General features: G+C 39.4%; 1 protein-coding gene across 5 annotated transcripts in view; it reads left to right on the top strand.

Annotated features, from left to right (window-relative positions):
* The window catches only part of lipeb (lipase, hormone-sensitive b), a 28075-nt gene that overhangs the window by 6787 nt on the left and 7809 nt on the right, over nt 1-13479 (top strand). For 3 of the 5 annotated variants that reach the window (XM_055013746.1, XM_055013747.1, XM_055013745.1), the window contains 9 exons: nt 1338-1579; nt 2322-2606; nt 3277-3367; nt 3745-3771; nt 5919-6064; nt 6431-6616; nt 7512-7664; nt 10517-10661; nt 12548-12775. In XM_055013746.1, the coding sequence (XP_054869721.1) occupies nt 1338-1579; nt 2322-2606; nt 3277-3367; nt 3745-3771; nt 5919-6064; nt 6431-6616; nt 7512-7664; nt 10517-10661; nt 12548-12775 (1503 nt within the window). The remainder of the gene's footprint in view (nt 1-1337; nt 1580-2321; nt 2607-3276; nt 3368-3744; nt 3772-5918; nt 6065-6430; nt 6617-7511; nt 7665-10516; nt 10662-12547; nt 12776-13479) is intronic. The other 2 variants (XM_023263676.3, XM_035945164.2) reach the window with 1 other exon arrangement.

The following is a 13479-nucleotide window of genomic DNA, read 5'->3' as shown; positions in this document are numbered from 1 at the left end:
ATGTGGAATTGGCTACTCTGGTTCATTGTCTCCCTAGAAAACCAAACTTCTTCTAAATCACGGTTCTATAAAAGACTTCACCAGGTTGTCATCCAGGATTTCCCTATTCTTTACTGCATTCAGGTCACCCTCAACCTTTGCAAGCCATCCAGGGCCTGCTGCCAAATTGCAGCCTCATGTCACAATGCTACCACCACCATGCTTCATGGTAGTGATTGTATGTTTATGATGATGTGCGTGTAGTTTGATAGCCAAAAGCTAAATTTTGGTCTCTTTAGACCAAGGAACCTTTGTCCAGTTGGCTTCAGATTCTTCCACGTCTTGTGGTGAACTCTAGTCTAGATTTAATTTTCGCTGTGAATAGTGGCTGTCTATTTGCCACTCTCCCGTAGAGCTTGCGTAAAGCAGTTGGTGTATGCACAGTTTCTCCCGTCTCAGCCACTGAAGCTTGCACTCAGTCAGAGGAGTCATATCTATGTTAGTAGCATCTCTTACTAGTATTTTTCTTGCACAGTCTCTCAGTTGTTGGGAACAGCCCGCTCTAGGCAGATTCACACAGGCATCCTATTCCTTCCATTTGTTACTGATGGATTTAACTGTGCTCTGACGGATATTGAGTGACTTTGAAATTTTCTAGACTTTGGCTTTTCAAAAAAACTATTTTTCCACTGAGTCAATAGAGTGGTCCATTGACTTTTCTTACAGTCAGGAGTACTGATTTACTAGTGACTGGACCTTACAGATACATGTGTCTTTATACCACATTATTACTTGAGATGCATTCACTGCATGCAGATGATCTCTATTTCAATAATTGTGTGACGTCTAGCACCAATTGACTGCACCTGTGTTGATTTATTTTTATTTTTTGTGAATTCTTGTCTAGTCTAATTAAATGGACCACTACTTAATGTTGAAAAGCAATTGAAAGGAAAAACTTCCACAGGGGGGAAATATTTTTATAGGCACTGTATGTTTGTGGTACAGGATAGCGATCCTAGTGCTTCTTTTTATGCTAAAAAGATCAAACATCATCTGGCATCCAAATTCTCATGCCTACAGAAATTAATGATACCATACCTTTTGATTTTGCTGATTAGATAATACAATTTGTGATCAAACGGTGGTGTATTTAATAATACGATAAGTGCAGAGTATTTTGATACATATTTTTATATCAGCTGTTGCTTGCCTGGGCAAAAGGAGAATTTCCCTCCTAAAAAACATAAATAATCACATTAATGCAGTGTGATTATTATATACATGCAGTCTAACACAAAATAAACTAATTTCTTTGTTTCATCCTCTGCCTTCCTCCTTTCTTGCACTGCTCCCAGTGATGGACACCAAGGCAGTGTTTGCGGCCGTGTACAGCGTGTGCGAAGAAAATGCTGCTTTCTTCTCAGGAGGAGCCAAGGGGTCGCAGGGTGATGCAGCATGCCGTCTGGTGGAGGCCATGAAGCTGATCCAGGAGCATGCTCGCAGTCTGGAACCTGTTATTTCTGGCTTTGCTGCTGTTTACCATCATTTTGATTTTGACCCACACATACCTGCTAATGGCTATCGCTCACTGGTCAAGGTAAGCTCTGAGATGTTTTTCAAGGTCTTTTTGTGTGTATGAGACTTAGATGTGTTTTTATTTCATCCCTGGTGCCTCTTGGAGATTAATAAGCCTTGATATGGCAGTACATTCTTGTCACACTATTCACATGTGCTCCTTTGCTTTGATATTGCTTTGTTTGAAGGTCAGTCCATTCGTTTTACAGATTGATTTTATGCTGCAAATTGGTATGGTTAAATTCCTCCAACTTGCAAATATCTGCCACTACTGTATCTACTGTACTTCATCTTGTTAGTGATGAAACATCATGACCTTCAGTTGCCACCACAACTGAATGAGTCTTGTTTAGCAGTAAATGAATACTGGACTGTTTTCTACCCTCTCAGTTTCTACATTTCTAATCCTTTTCATCCCTGCAGTACCACTCTCACTAATCCGTAACACCATAGTAAAGCAGCAAGTTTTTCACATGCTCGCATATAGGCATACTATCACACACAGCTTTTTCCCCCTCCAGCTTAGCAGACTGATCTTAATTACAACTTACTTGCACCCAGAAGACATGCCTCTGTGATGAGTGCGCAATGAAAGAAATGTGATTGGCTTTGCATTGCATTTTAATTATTTCAAGAACAAATATAATTTTTAAAGATTGTGTTCTTTACTACTTAATATATTAATCAAGCTTTCTTTTTAAGTCAGTAAGCAGACGTTAAGCTGGTAGGGATATTTTTAACACATTTGTTTGACTGTTTTCTAGGTTGTGCGCTGCTGCCTTCTTCATATCATCCACAAGGGGCGCTACATCACAACCAGCCGCCGCAGCATCTTCTTCAGAGTAGCACATAATGCGGGGGAGATGGAGGCGTACTGCAACGCTCTGTGCCAGCTGCGTGCCCTGCTTTACCTGGCTCAACGCATGCTACATGATAACAGCCATGGTAACCTCTTTTTCCACGATGAAAGTGGCCTCAGCGAGAGTTTTGTCCGCGAATACGCATCCATGCACAAAGGGTGCTTCTATGGCCGTTGCCTGGGCTTTCAGGTGAGATGAGCTACGTAGCGTTGTGATATGTGATATGTGAAATGGAAAGGAGTGATGCTATCTCATGTTTGATATTCTAAAACTGTGGACTTTAGGCAGGATGCGGGGAAGAAGAAATTCACACAAAGTTTGTGGTCATAGGTAGGGGGTTAAAGATATATTCATTTTTTGTAATACGACACCTCACAGCAATACAGGGTTAATTAAAAGCAACCTCAGACTCATTAATTCTGTCATTCAGACAAGCCACTCCCTGTGCTCATACCTACTGTTCTGGCAAAGGTCACTCACAGATTGATCCATATTACAGTTTTGCAACTCCTCAATATTTATTTATTCTTGTCATTGTATTATGGCTTATGTGCAGAATAATGCAGCCCACAGGATTCTCATGTATTCTATTGGTCAAAAACGTATTTGCTGCTATGCTCATGCTTTAGAATATAGGGACTGACCTTAAAAAGAGTTCTACCTACCTTGTACCACTTTTCTGTTAATTTCTGACGTGACATGCCCCTCTCATACTCTGAAATCCTACCATCTGTTTCACTTTCTCTGTTTGAATGATTGCAGTTTTAATCATAGTATAATTCTTGTTTTTAAATGCACCATGGATAGTGTTTTAAAATCTAAATTATTTCTCTGTTTGTTTGTGCATCCCTCACTGCAGTTCACTCCAGCCATTCGACCCTGCCTTCAAACCATCGCTATCGGCCTTGTGGCCTTTGGAGAAAACTACAGGCGCCATCAGTCAGGAATAGGTCAGCATCATCTTGTCTGCAACTGCACCCTCTCATCATCCAGCAATCATTTTCATTCATAGATCGTACTCCCCCATCCCCACGCCTCTTCTACATTGCTCCTTGGCCCCTGACTGTGTACCTTTTGATGTTGTGTGTTTGGATTGTAGATGCTCTTTCATCCTTTGGAATCTTGAGGGCTAGCTGGTGTGCTTCTTCTATATTTCAGAGTGTTTTGAACATGCACACAGTTATGTACAGAGGCAGACATAGAAGAGCATTCCCCATCATATACACATTTGTACTGTGCACACATACACAGGAATGCATAAATATTTAACATTTAAAAAAGAATTATCTCACTCTTATGGTTTCTTGTGCTCTCTGCTGCATCTCAGTGGAGGCAGGAGGTATTGCACCATATGGTGAGTGTTCAGTAACCTACACCCCTTCATCATAGTCCTCTGTAATGCACTGAGAGGCTCTATGACTATATGAAGAAGCTTCTTCTTTCCTACAGTTCCTATTATCCTAAATGTTTTAGCACTTATCACTGTAAGCTGCTGTAGCTAGCCTTTGTCTGTACTTTAGTTTAGAGATTGAATTATATAGCCCTTTTCTGCAATTAGATCTAGAACATTTCTGGCTTCATCAGTCTGCTAAACTGATGGCATTCTATCATTCAGACATACTGTACATGACTTTTCCTTGATGTCCTTCATGGCTTCATGCAGATATTCCACTCACAGAGCGGTAGAGAGCTGCGGTACACACATTTGTCATTCACGTATGATTAGGCAATGTGCCAAGTGATGTCTAATGCACAATAATGCAACAACAGACTAAATTTTCACTAACAGTAACCTACCAAATTGTCCAAATAACTAATTTCTTTCTGAATTCTTAAACTTGAAACTGTAAAGCTCAGAACAGCCAAGATTTAACCAAATTTTTAACTGCAGCTGATAAACTGTGACTGTGACAACTTACCAGACTGAGTTGAAGAAAAGTGCACGGTGGGACTTGCTGTTCGATCCTCATCAATCTTTCTCTGTGTCAGGATAATATATCATTTTAACTAATTAATGAGTTTAGTAATGTTGCTCCTTCAGTTAATGTACACAACTCTCTCTCTCTTTAGAGATGCTCGTATTGATAGTGCTGCTGTCTGATGGTGCAAGTGTTTCGTAATTATAGAAAGTAGTCCTCAGCAGCCAGAAGCAACAAACTAAACTGCAATTTGATGTGTGACAGCTCACCTGCCTGATGTGACAAGTAGTACTACGCAGTGTGATATGCTGTTGGGTTTTTGCCTGGACTGATCCGCTCTCCTAATGTTCTCTCAGGGATAATTTGTAATTCTAAGAATTTTATGAAGTTCCGACCAGTGTTGTTCTCTGTGCATGTTTTTCTTGTGGATCCTATTGCTATCTGATGCTGTAGGTATTGAATAAACTTAGAGAAAATGGTCCTATAAAGCTGAACTCAACAAACATCAGCTCCTGTTAGTGTGTAATAGGGTGAAAAAACTTGAACTGCATTCATTTTTGGTGAATATCTCTAATCTAAGCTGGTAGTGTTTGTTTTCATCTCAGTAGAGTTTATTTACATGTACAATTTATTTTGTAGCCTAATAGATTTGAAAATGTACAGCAAAATCAGTGAGAGACACTATGACGTTTTGAGAAGAACTTTGGTACTAAAATATAGAAAAAGCCTTACCTAATTCAACTCCTGCAACTACAGGTACCGTTTGTTATGCACACCTATTCGTTCATGTGACGGTGCATTTCAGACTTGTGCCATGTTGAAATTGACACAAAATGTGAATACGTGTGACTTAGTAAGATTGCTGGTGCGATATTCACGGAAACGTGACCAGGGTGAGCATTCAGACATGACCTCAACACATTTAGTTGCTATCAAATTAGTGTGGTGCATTTCTGGAAAGGGTTTGAGAGAGATTCATGGCATCAGAGTGTGCAGCAGTCTATAGATAGTAAACATAACTTTGAAAACAGGGTAGAATTATAATACCGTGAGATGTCAGTGATTTAACATGGCATGCCACAGAAGATCTGAAATATTCATGTGGCAAAAACAAAACAAAGAGCTATGAATAAGTAACAGACAGTTTGCCATGTTGACTTTAACGATGGGTCTCAGTTATAACTAAATCCCACAGATTAGTCATGGTACAGCACAAATTTCCACTCTTCACCATCTGTCTTTCTTTTCTTCCATCCTTTCATCTTCTTTCTTTTGCTTTCTGTGTGAGTTTGTTTTCTTATTCTGTTGTTTTGTGAGCTATGGTCCAGTTACTACAGCTTTATTGTCCATTCCTTCTTGCACTGTCTCTATCTTTGTGAAATCGTTATTCTCATACCCATCATTTCCAGTTTTTTTTCTTTGTCGATTACTCTTTTATTTCCTTTTCACCTCCTCACTAAGCATACTCATTACTCTTATTTTTTTAATGCTACTTCAATTTCTTTCTTGCATTACTCTGTCTCTGGGATCTCCTTTCCCTTATATACCTTCCTCATTATGTTCACCTTCCTCACGTTCCCAGGTGTAGCAGCCAGCTCTCTATTTAACTCAGGGAAGTATGCCATCGACCCAGAGTTGAGAGGGGCAGAATATGATCGCATTACCCAGAACTTGGATGTCCATTTCTGGAAGACTTTCTGGAACGTCACTGAGACTGAGGTTCTGTCGGTGAGTCGACTGTTGTTGCATCTTGTTACGCAAAGACACACACGCTCTTACACGTGTGTAATCTATTAGTGCTTTTGTTGTTAACCTATGCCCACAAATATGTGCACTGCCCTGTTTCATTTTAAAGATGTATCAAGGATATTTTGCTTTCCTCAGGTAAAAATACCTTTCCGTCATTATGCATTTTAGCCTACAGGCTATTAGAAATAATTGAGTAGAATTCAATTTATTCAATGGGCTTCATGATTTATTCATCCAGCTTCTCTTTCTCTCCAGTGACCTGACTGGCTCTGGAACTTGCACACTCTTCTTTCCCGTCCAGTCTCAGTTTCAGTTTTTTCTCTCTGTGCATCTTTTTTTCTCCAGAGTCTTGCCAGTATGACTTCCACTCAAGTTAAGGTGAACCGAGCTCTTTCTGTGCCCTCTGTGCCCTTTGACCTTCCCCTGGCGGCCAACCACAGAGCATCTGTAACTATAGCCCCACCGTCGGCACACATTGGCACTGCTCCTGTTCAGATGAGACTCATCTCTTATGACTTACGTGAAGGACAGGTACTTGTATCATTATTCAATTCACACTGTAGTGGCATGCTTAAAGAATTCAATAAAAAGCTTCAAATTTTTGCACAACTTGTATTTTCTGTGAGCTTGTCTCTCACAACTTCCTTGTAGCCAAAGTATTTGTTGTGTGACCTAGTTTATGACAGTTTCCCTCATGGGCTCCTTGCATGTAACAGCCACCAAAATTCTTAAAAAACTCAGTTCAACAATATTTAATGAAATGTGCGGTATTTTTGGAAATACTTCAGTAAAGAACAAATTTGAATCTTCAGCTTAATCTAAATAAGCTTCAATATCTTTCCCTCTCTCTATTTCTCTATTTTACCTTTTTTGAAAAAAAAATTATACTTTTTCTACTCTCCCTTCCTAATTCTCATAGAAGACTCCTTCTCTCCAGCCCAACTTATTCTTTCCCTTTTTTGTAGTCTGGCATATAACCACATATGTTCTCAGCAAAGCATTTCAGTCACTGATGATGCTGAAGCAAAACCACAGTGTCCTTTTAAATATTGTAAAATAGAAGCTGCAACAATGGAGACCTTCTTTTTTAACCACATCTTCAATCCCTCCTTGTTTCCCTTAATGAGTGGGAATTAGTGTGTATTCCTGCAGGCACAGGAAGGGTTGATAACAAGCTGCTACAGAACAACCAGTTAATCCCTCTCTCAAAGGAGTCCTGGTGTTAGCATTAGCACTAAAATATATTAGCAATGGAAATGGGAATTAGATGAATGAAAACTTGTTCGCAGTCTAGAGAATCGCTTCATCAGAGTTAAACAAGCATCATGACCAGTCATTGTGTGAATATGAAACCTAAAAACATGATCTTGATGATTGATTATTATCGAGTTATTCTTTATCATAATGCCTGTCTCATTCTCTCCAGGACAGTGAAACGCTACTATCTCTCTGCCGCTCTGAGGGGGGTGCTATCTCTCTATCACTGGGGCTGAAGACCAAGCGCCTCCCTTCTTCTCCCTGCCTCCTGATCCACTTTCATGGGGGAGGCTTTGTGGCCCAGACCTCCAAATCTCATGAGGTGAGATTTTACTATTCAACTGGATCTAGCTAAAGTTCATTTAGAGTTCGAATCCAGTTTGACTGGAAAAGCAATATAATTTCTTAATGACAGTTGCAGTTACTTATTTGCAAGAAAGACTGAGCAGACTGTTTACCTTGTTGTATTGTGTAGTGTTTTAACTTGCATCTGAATGTGACAGTATTTGCCTATTTGTGATATTTATGATGTAAGAGTTGGTGAAAATGCAGGGAAGGGTGATGTAATATGTTATCTGGCACCTACATATCAAAATACTAACAGCATTACAGCTTCACCATCGTACACCTTACTCTGATGTTCTTTTTCCAGGATTTGAGCCAGCACCACCAAAGCGCTTATCTAGCTAAGTTCACCTTCTCAACCCTTTAGCAGTGTTTCCTGAAACAAATAGTAACTGTACCCCAGCTAATTAAAGTGTTAATGAGACAGATACTAGGTGACAGTGGAGGGGCAGAGGTGTTACTAGTTTGACTCTTTTCCTCTGTCAGTAGTGTGGCATATAATGAGCAGTTAAGCTAATTATTTTGGAAGTATTCTCTGAAAACTTAGTAAGGATATTTTGATCCCACTCCATGCACTCTTGTGATATACTGCATACAAAGCCGGTCCTTGTCTTTTGTAAGTTGTTGCTTCTTGTCCTGTACTTTGTCCTCACCCATCTTTTTTTCTTGTAGAAGAGGACATCTTGTCCTAGATTTGTTTTGTACATCACTGGTTAATGAGTGCACCAGCGTTTCTTTTTCCATCACATACACACTAAAGCTTTGGGTCTTCTTGCTTAGAAATTGTATTATTAATGTGGTCTTATCATTGTCACTCAAAGGTAATGTAGCTTTTTCAACAACTTTTTTTTATTAGTAACAATACATGAAATTGTAGTAGGGTAGCATATGCTGGACCTGCTTTGTTGATGTTAATGAGAAAGATTATTTTTAACATGGTTTGTATCTTAGCTCCCTATTCATCCTGTGTTGGTACGGTCATATGTGGCCTTGTGCGATCTTTATGTGGCTTCAAGCTACTCATAGCTGCTGCAAGACTGGGCTCTGTGAAATTGCAAAGAACCTGGGCATCCTTGATCTGCAGCTGCATAGCAACCAGAGGATGAGAGGAAGCAATCAGAGAAGGGGTGAGCAGGGCTGTCATGTTGAATTAACGAAGAACTGTACAATCCCGCAGAGAAAGATTACCCCGGGCACTAATGGAAGACTTGTCAGACTATCTGTCTCTTTTCTTCTTCTAGGCTCTCATTTTTATTACCTCCTCCCTCTCAATCCTGCTAATAACTCACAAAATCCTTTTTGTTCACTTAGTGTCCTTTTTCACATCTCCTTTTTGTTGTATTTGGGCACCACATACATGCCTCTGTACAGATTTTTCTGGCTGGCTTCTGCTCTCTTAATCCCTCACTGAAGAATGAAGAAAAAATGGAAAGCTTCTCCAATGATGGAGACAAGGTTGTCCCTCTTATCTCTCTTACTCCTATATCCCTCTCTTGATCTTGTTTATCCTGTCCCCTACGTGAGATAGTTTGACCTCAGTTGCAGGAGGCTGTGGTGTTTTCATTGCACAATGGTGCTGAGATCTGGGGTATTGGTGTAGTGACATCTGTGTGTTTAGCAACTTGTGCAGACATCACAGATAAGGTTTTGGAATGTAAAGGTATAAGACTGCTGATTAATTGTCTTCTCCTGTCTGAGAATCAAAAGGACTACCGCTCTCTTTATTTCCTGCTTTGAGAACAGATTCAGAACTTCAAATTGTTGTATATGACTAGGATGTGTGTGTGAGTTTCCTTAGTCATGTAAAATTACTGACACACACACCTCTTCTCTGCCCAGTGGGCCATTTGTTGTGCATGCTTAGCTCCTTTTATGCAGGCAGATAATGAACTGTCTGACTGACAGACCTGCCCATGGACTCAGACACATGTTTACACTTATTGTTGACTGCCACCGATAGCTACTCAGTTGCACACACTCCTGTGCACCTTAAGGGTATCTATTTGATGTGCACAAAACCACACTGCCTGACCTTAATACAGCTTGAACTGTATTACCACTCTCTTGTCAGTGGCCTCTCTCAAATTTATTGACACATACAGCTTTAAGAGAACACAGCTGACTGCCCATAGTTGCCACTGTTGGGTTTATTTTTTCATACTGAATCACAGGTCTGTGAGGTGACATACAAACATACAAACACTGTGCTTTTCCTGGCATTGTGAATGGAGATCTGTCTTTTTCCCTGCTAGCCTTGTCATAGCAAGTCAAAAAGGGGCTGGAAGTAGATGAAGAGGAAATGGGGACTTCTTTGTGGGAAGAATATTGTGTCACGAGAAGTTTGATGCCTTCCTTTCATTTCAAGGTCACTACATAAGTACATTAAACACTTAACCTGACTGTAACGATAATAAAAGAAATACTCAGTATTCTGACAGTGACTTTGTTTTTGCAGACTCTCCCTCTAAATCCACACCAGCCCCTTGTCTTTGTCTTTTGCCTTCATTCTCTGCAAAATAGGACATGTGGGCACCTTTGTTATTATTGTATGAGAAGAAAGGAAATGGAGGTGACTGAAAGGGCAGCGCTCATTCTCCCTTTGTCTAGACAGTAAGCCAGAAATCCGACAGATGACATCAGAGGGGCACATAATATTCATAAATTTTTATCCTTGTGTCTTAATGTTCACCTCATGCACATTTCTTCCTTCATATTTCTTTTTCTTTCTGTCTCCCTGCGTCTGTGTTTTATTTTGGTCACTGTTGTTTCCTGTTCATTTTCAAACATCTCCATTTAAAAAGTCATAAAGTTGTCTTATGCTTTGTGCAGCCGTATCTGAAGAGTTGGTCCCAGGACCTTGGTGTTCCCATCCTGTCAGTGGACTACTCTCTGGCCCCTGAGGCCCCCTTCCCAAGGGCCCTAGAAGAATGTTTCTATGCCTACTGCTGGGCTCTGAGAAACCACCACCTACTTGGTACACACGTCACACAGCACTGTTTATACTGGACTGTTTACTTTTTTTTATCTCCTGTAAATTTTCTGTTTCACACTTTAAAGTATACAGCAGAGATTCACAAAGTAGTCAGACCTTCTCACTTCAGCATACATTGTGTTGTACATTCAACTCCAAATCACCATTAATATCCACCAGCCTATGCTCAACTACCTATACTGATAAAATGTTTTTATTTTCTATGGAAAAAAAAATCAAAAACTCAGATTTCCTCTTTGCAAACGTGTTCAGATACTTTGTTGTGACACCACATATCTTGCTCACCTTAACTTTCCTTGAGCTGTGAATTGTTAGGACATAATTCAGAAATGTCCTGCAATTCACACTGCAAATCAGGAAAGCCAGGGACCTTCTGTAGATCTATATGATAGAACTGTGCCAAGGCATGGACCAGGGTGAAGTGGCAGTGGCCTTAGTAATTGTGAATGAAAGAAATCAGCCACCAGGAGTCCTCACAGAATTGGCCTTTTGGCCAAACTGAATAACAGAGCAAGAAGCACATTTGGTCTAATTAGGCAAAATGCACCTCTTTTGAAGCTCTGGGCACTTTGTCTGGGGGCCAGCAGATGCTGCTCATTACCTTCTAATATCATCACTGTGGTAAAGCATAAGGGAGCAAACACAAGGGAGGTTAAAAAAATAAAAAGCTGCTCCAGAGTGCAGTGACTTGAGACTAGAGCAACAGTCTACCTATCAGAATGACAATAAGTATGCAGCCAAGACAGTGCTGGGGGAGGCCATGGGACAGGTCTCTGGCTTTGAGTGACCCTGCCTAAACCCATGCTTAAACCTCAGTGAAAATTGGTGGAGAGATTAAGATGGTAGTTCACATGTTTCTCATTCATTCTGACAGAAATTGAGAATATCTGTTTGGAAGAATCAGATAAACTTCCCAAATCCAGGAATTCAAAGCTTGTAAAAACTTACACAAGAAGACTTGAAGCTGTAATTGCTGCCAAGGTGCTCCGACAAGCTACTTAATTACTGGTCTTAATACTTTTTTAAATTGGGCATTTGCAGTTTTTGATATGTAGTAAATTTGTAGAAAACTCAATAAAAAAAAGTTTTGTCATGGGCTATTGATTAAAGATTAAAGAGACTTTATTGTCATTGTTCAAAAGTACAACGAAATTTGTCTGAAGAACACGACAATTAGCAGCAGTGCAAATAATAAAAATAGATAAAAAATACTCTTAAAAAATAAAAAGAAGAATCAATATTGATTGTAGACTGTTGCAAAATAAATGTATTCCATTTAAAATAAATCTACAACAAAATAATGTGCAAGAAGTGAAGGGATCTGAGTATGTTCTGAATCCTTTGCAGTTGTAATGGCATATACCTTAGACCAACAAAAGAAAAGAAAGTTATTAGAATGAAGGAGCAGGCACAATGGATAAAAGTTACCTACTTCAGTAAAAAGGTGTCTGTTGAGTGCTTCTGGAAATCTTCAACTTAGTTCACTATATCTGTGTACCTCGTGAAAGGATTCATTTATCATTTTTAAAGCGATGATGCTGCACGCTTCATGCACTTTACTTGCTTTCAAACATCGCTAAAATTTCCATGTTCAGTATTCAAACAGGAAACAGAGGACATTTAGTTGGAATACATCCGACCACTAAAACATGCTGTGTCAAACTAACAATAATGGTGCAATATGTTAAACTTTGATACTGTCAAGTGGCTATTTTGCTGCTTAGTGGATTTCATAGTTTTTGGAAAGTATTTATTTTCCTTTGTCATTTATTTCCTTTATTTTGTGTTTGATTTGTCTAAATTTCCCCCCAATAATATTGCTTCTTTTCCTCACCTTTACCATCGCCGTTCTGTTTTATTCTCTCTAGGATGGACTGGAGAGAAAGTGTGTCTGGCTGGTGACAGTGCAGGAGGCAACTTATCTATAACAACATCAATGCGCGCTGCTGCCTTTGGTGTGCGGATGCCAGATGGCATTGTGGCAGCCTATCCAGCTACCCTGCTGACGGCCTACGCATCACCCTCCCGTCTGCTAACACTTATGGATCCCCTGCTGCCGCTCACTGTGCTCTCCAGGTGTCTCAGTGCCTACGCAGGTAGGAGTTGTTGGTGTGTATTTTTAAAAGAAATCTAGCCAGGATGCCTCTTTTTGTCTGGTGAGGTGGAGAATTGAGTTTAGATCTATTTTCCTAATTGTTTTTCCTTTTTAAGCATGTCTTCAGGTGTCTGCTGTCTACTACTTCGTATCATACATTCTAATTAATTAATTTAGTGGTCTTGACCAGCAGAATTGATCTAATGTAAATTATTATTATGAAATTAATCTGTTGTTGTCTTTCCAGGGTGGGAACATTTGTGTCGATTAGAAATTAATCTATCATATTCCAATAATTAATTAATTCATACTGCAGTTTACTATATGAAAAAAATGTCTTGAAATTATTTAACAAGTCTGACCAACAGCTGAAGCAAAAAAAAATCCATGATTTAGTCAAAACAATAGCTTAAACAACTGATTTATGAGCAAAATTAAAATAGATCTTTTGTCAACTAATCATTTCATCAGCTGATTTCTGTACTTTCCCTCCTTTAATTTTTAGACTGTGTCATATTAATAATACAGATATTTGCTCTGGTCTTGAATTTTGCTGAATCATAAACAAAATATTCTCATCTTTATAGATGACAAAAGCAGGATTTTACATCATAATAGTGATAAACTTTATGGATCAAATAATTTTCCAAAATATTTCTTCCATTGTCAGGTATAGTTGTGTGGTGAGTGGAAAATATTCACAAT

The sequence above is a fragment of the Amphiprion ocellaris genome, chromosome 9, assembly GCF_022539595.1.
Source record: "Amphiprion ocellaris isolate individual 3 ecotype Okinawa chromosome 9, ASM2253959v1, whole genome shotgun sequence".
NCBI lineage: Eukaryota > Metazoa > Chordata > Actinopteri > Pomacentridae > Amphiprion > Amphiprion ocellaris.
This window is presented reverse-complemented; position numbering and strand designations above follow the sequence as displayed.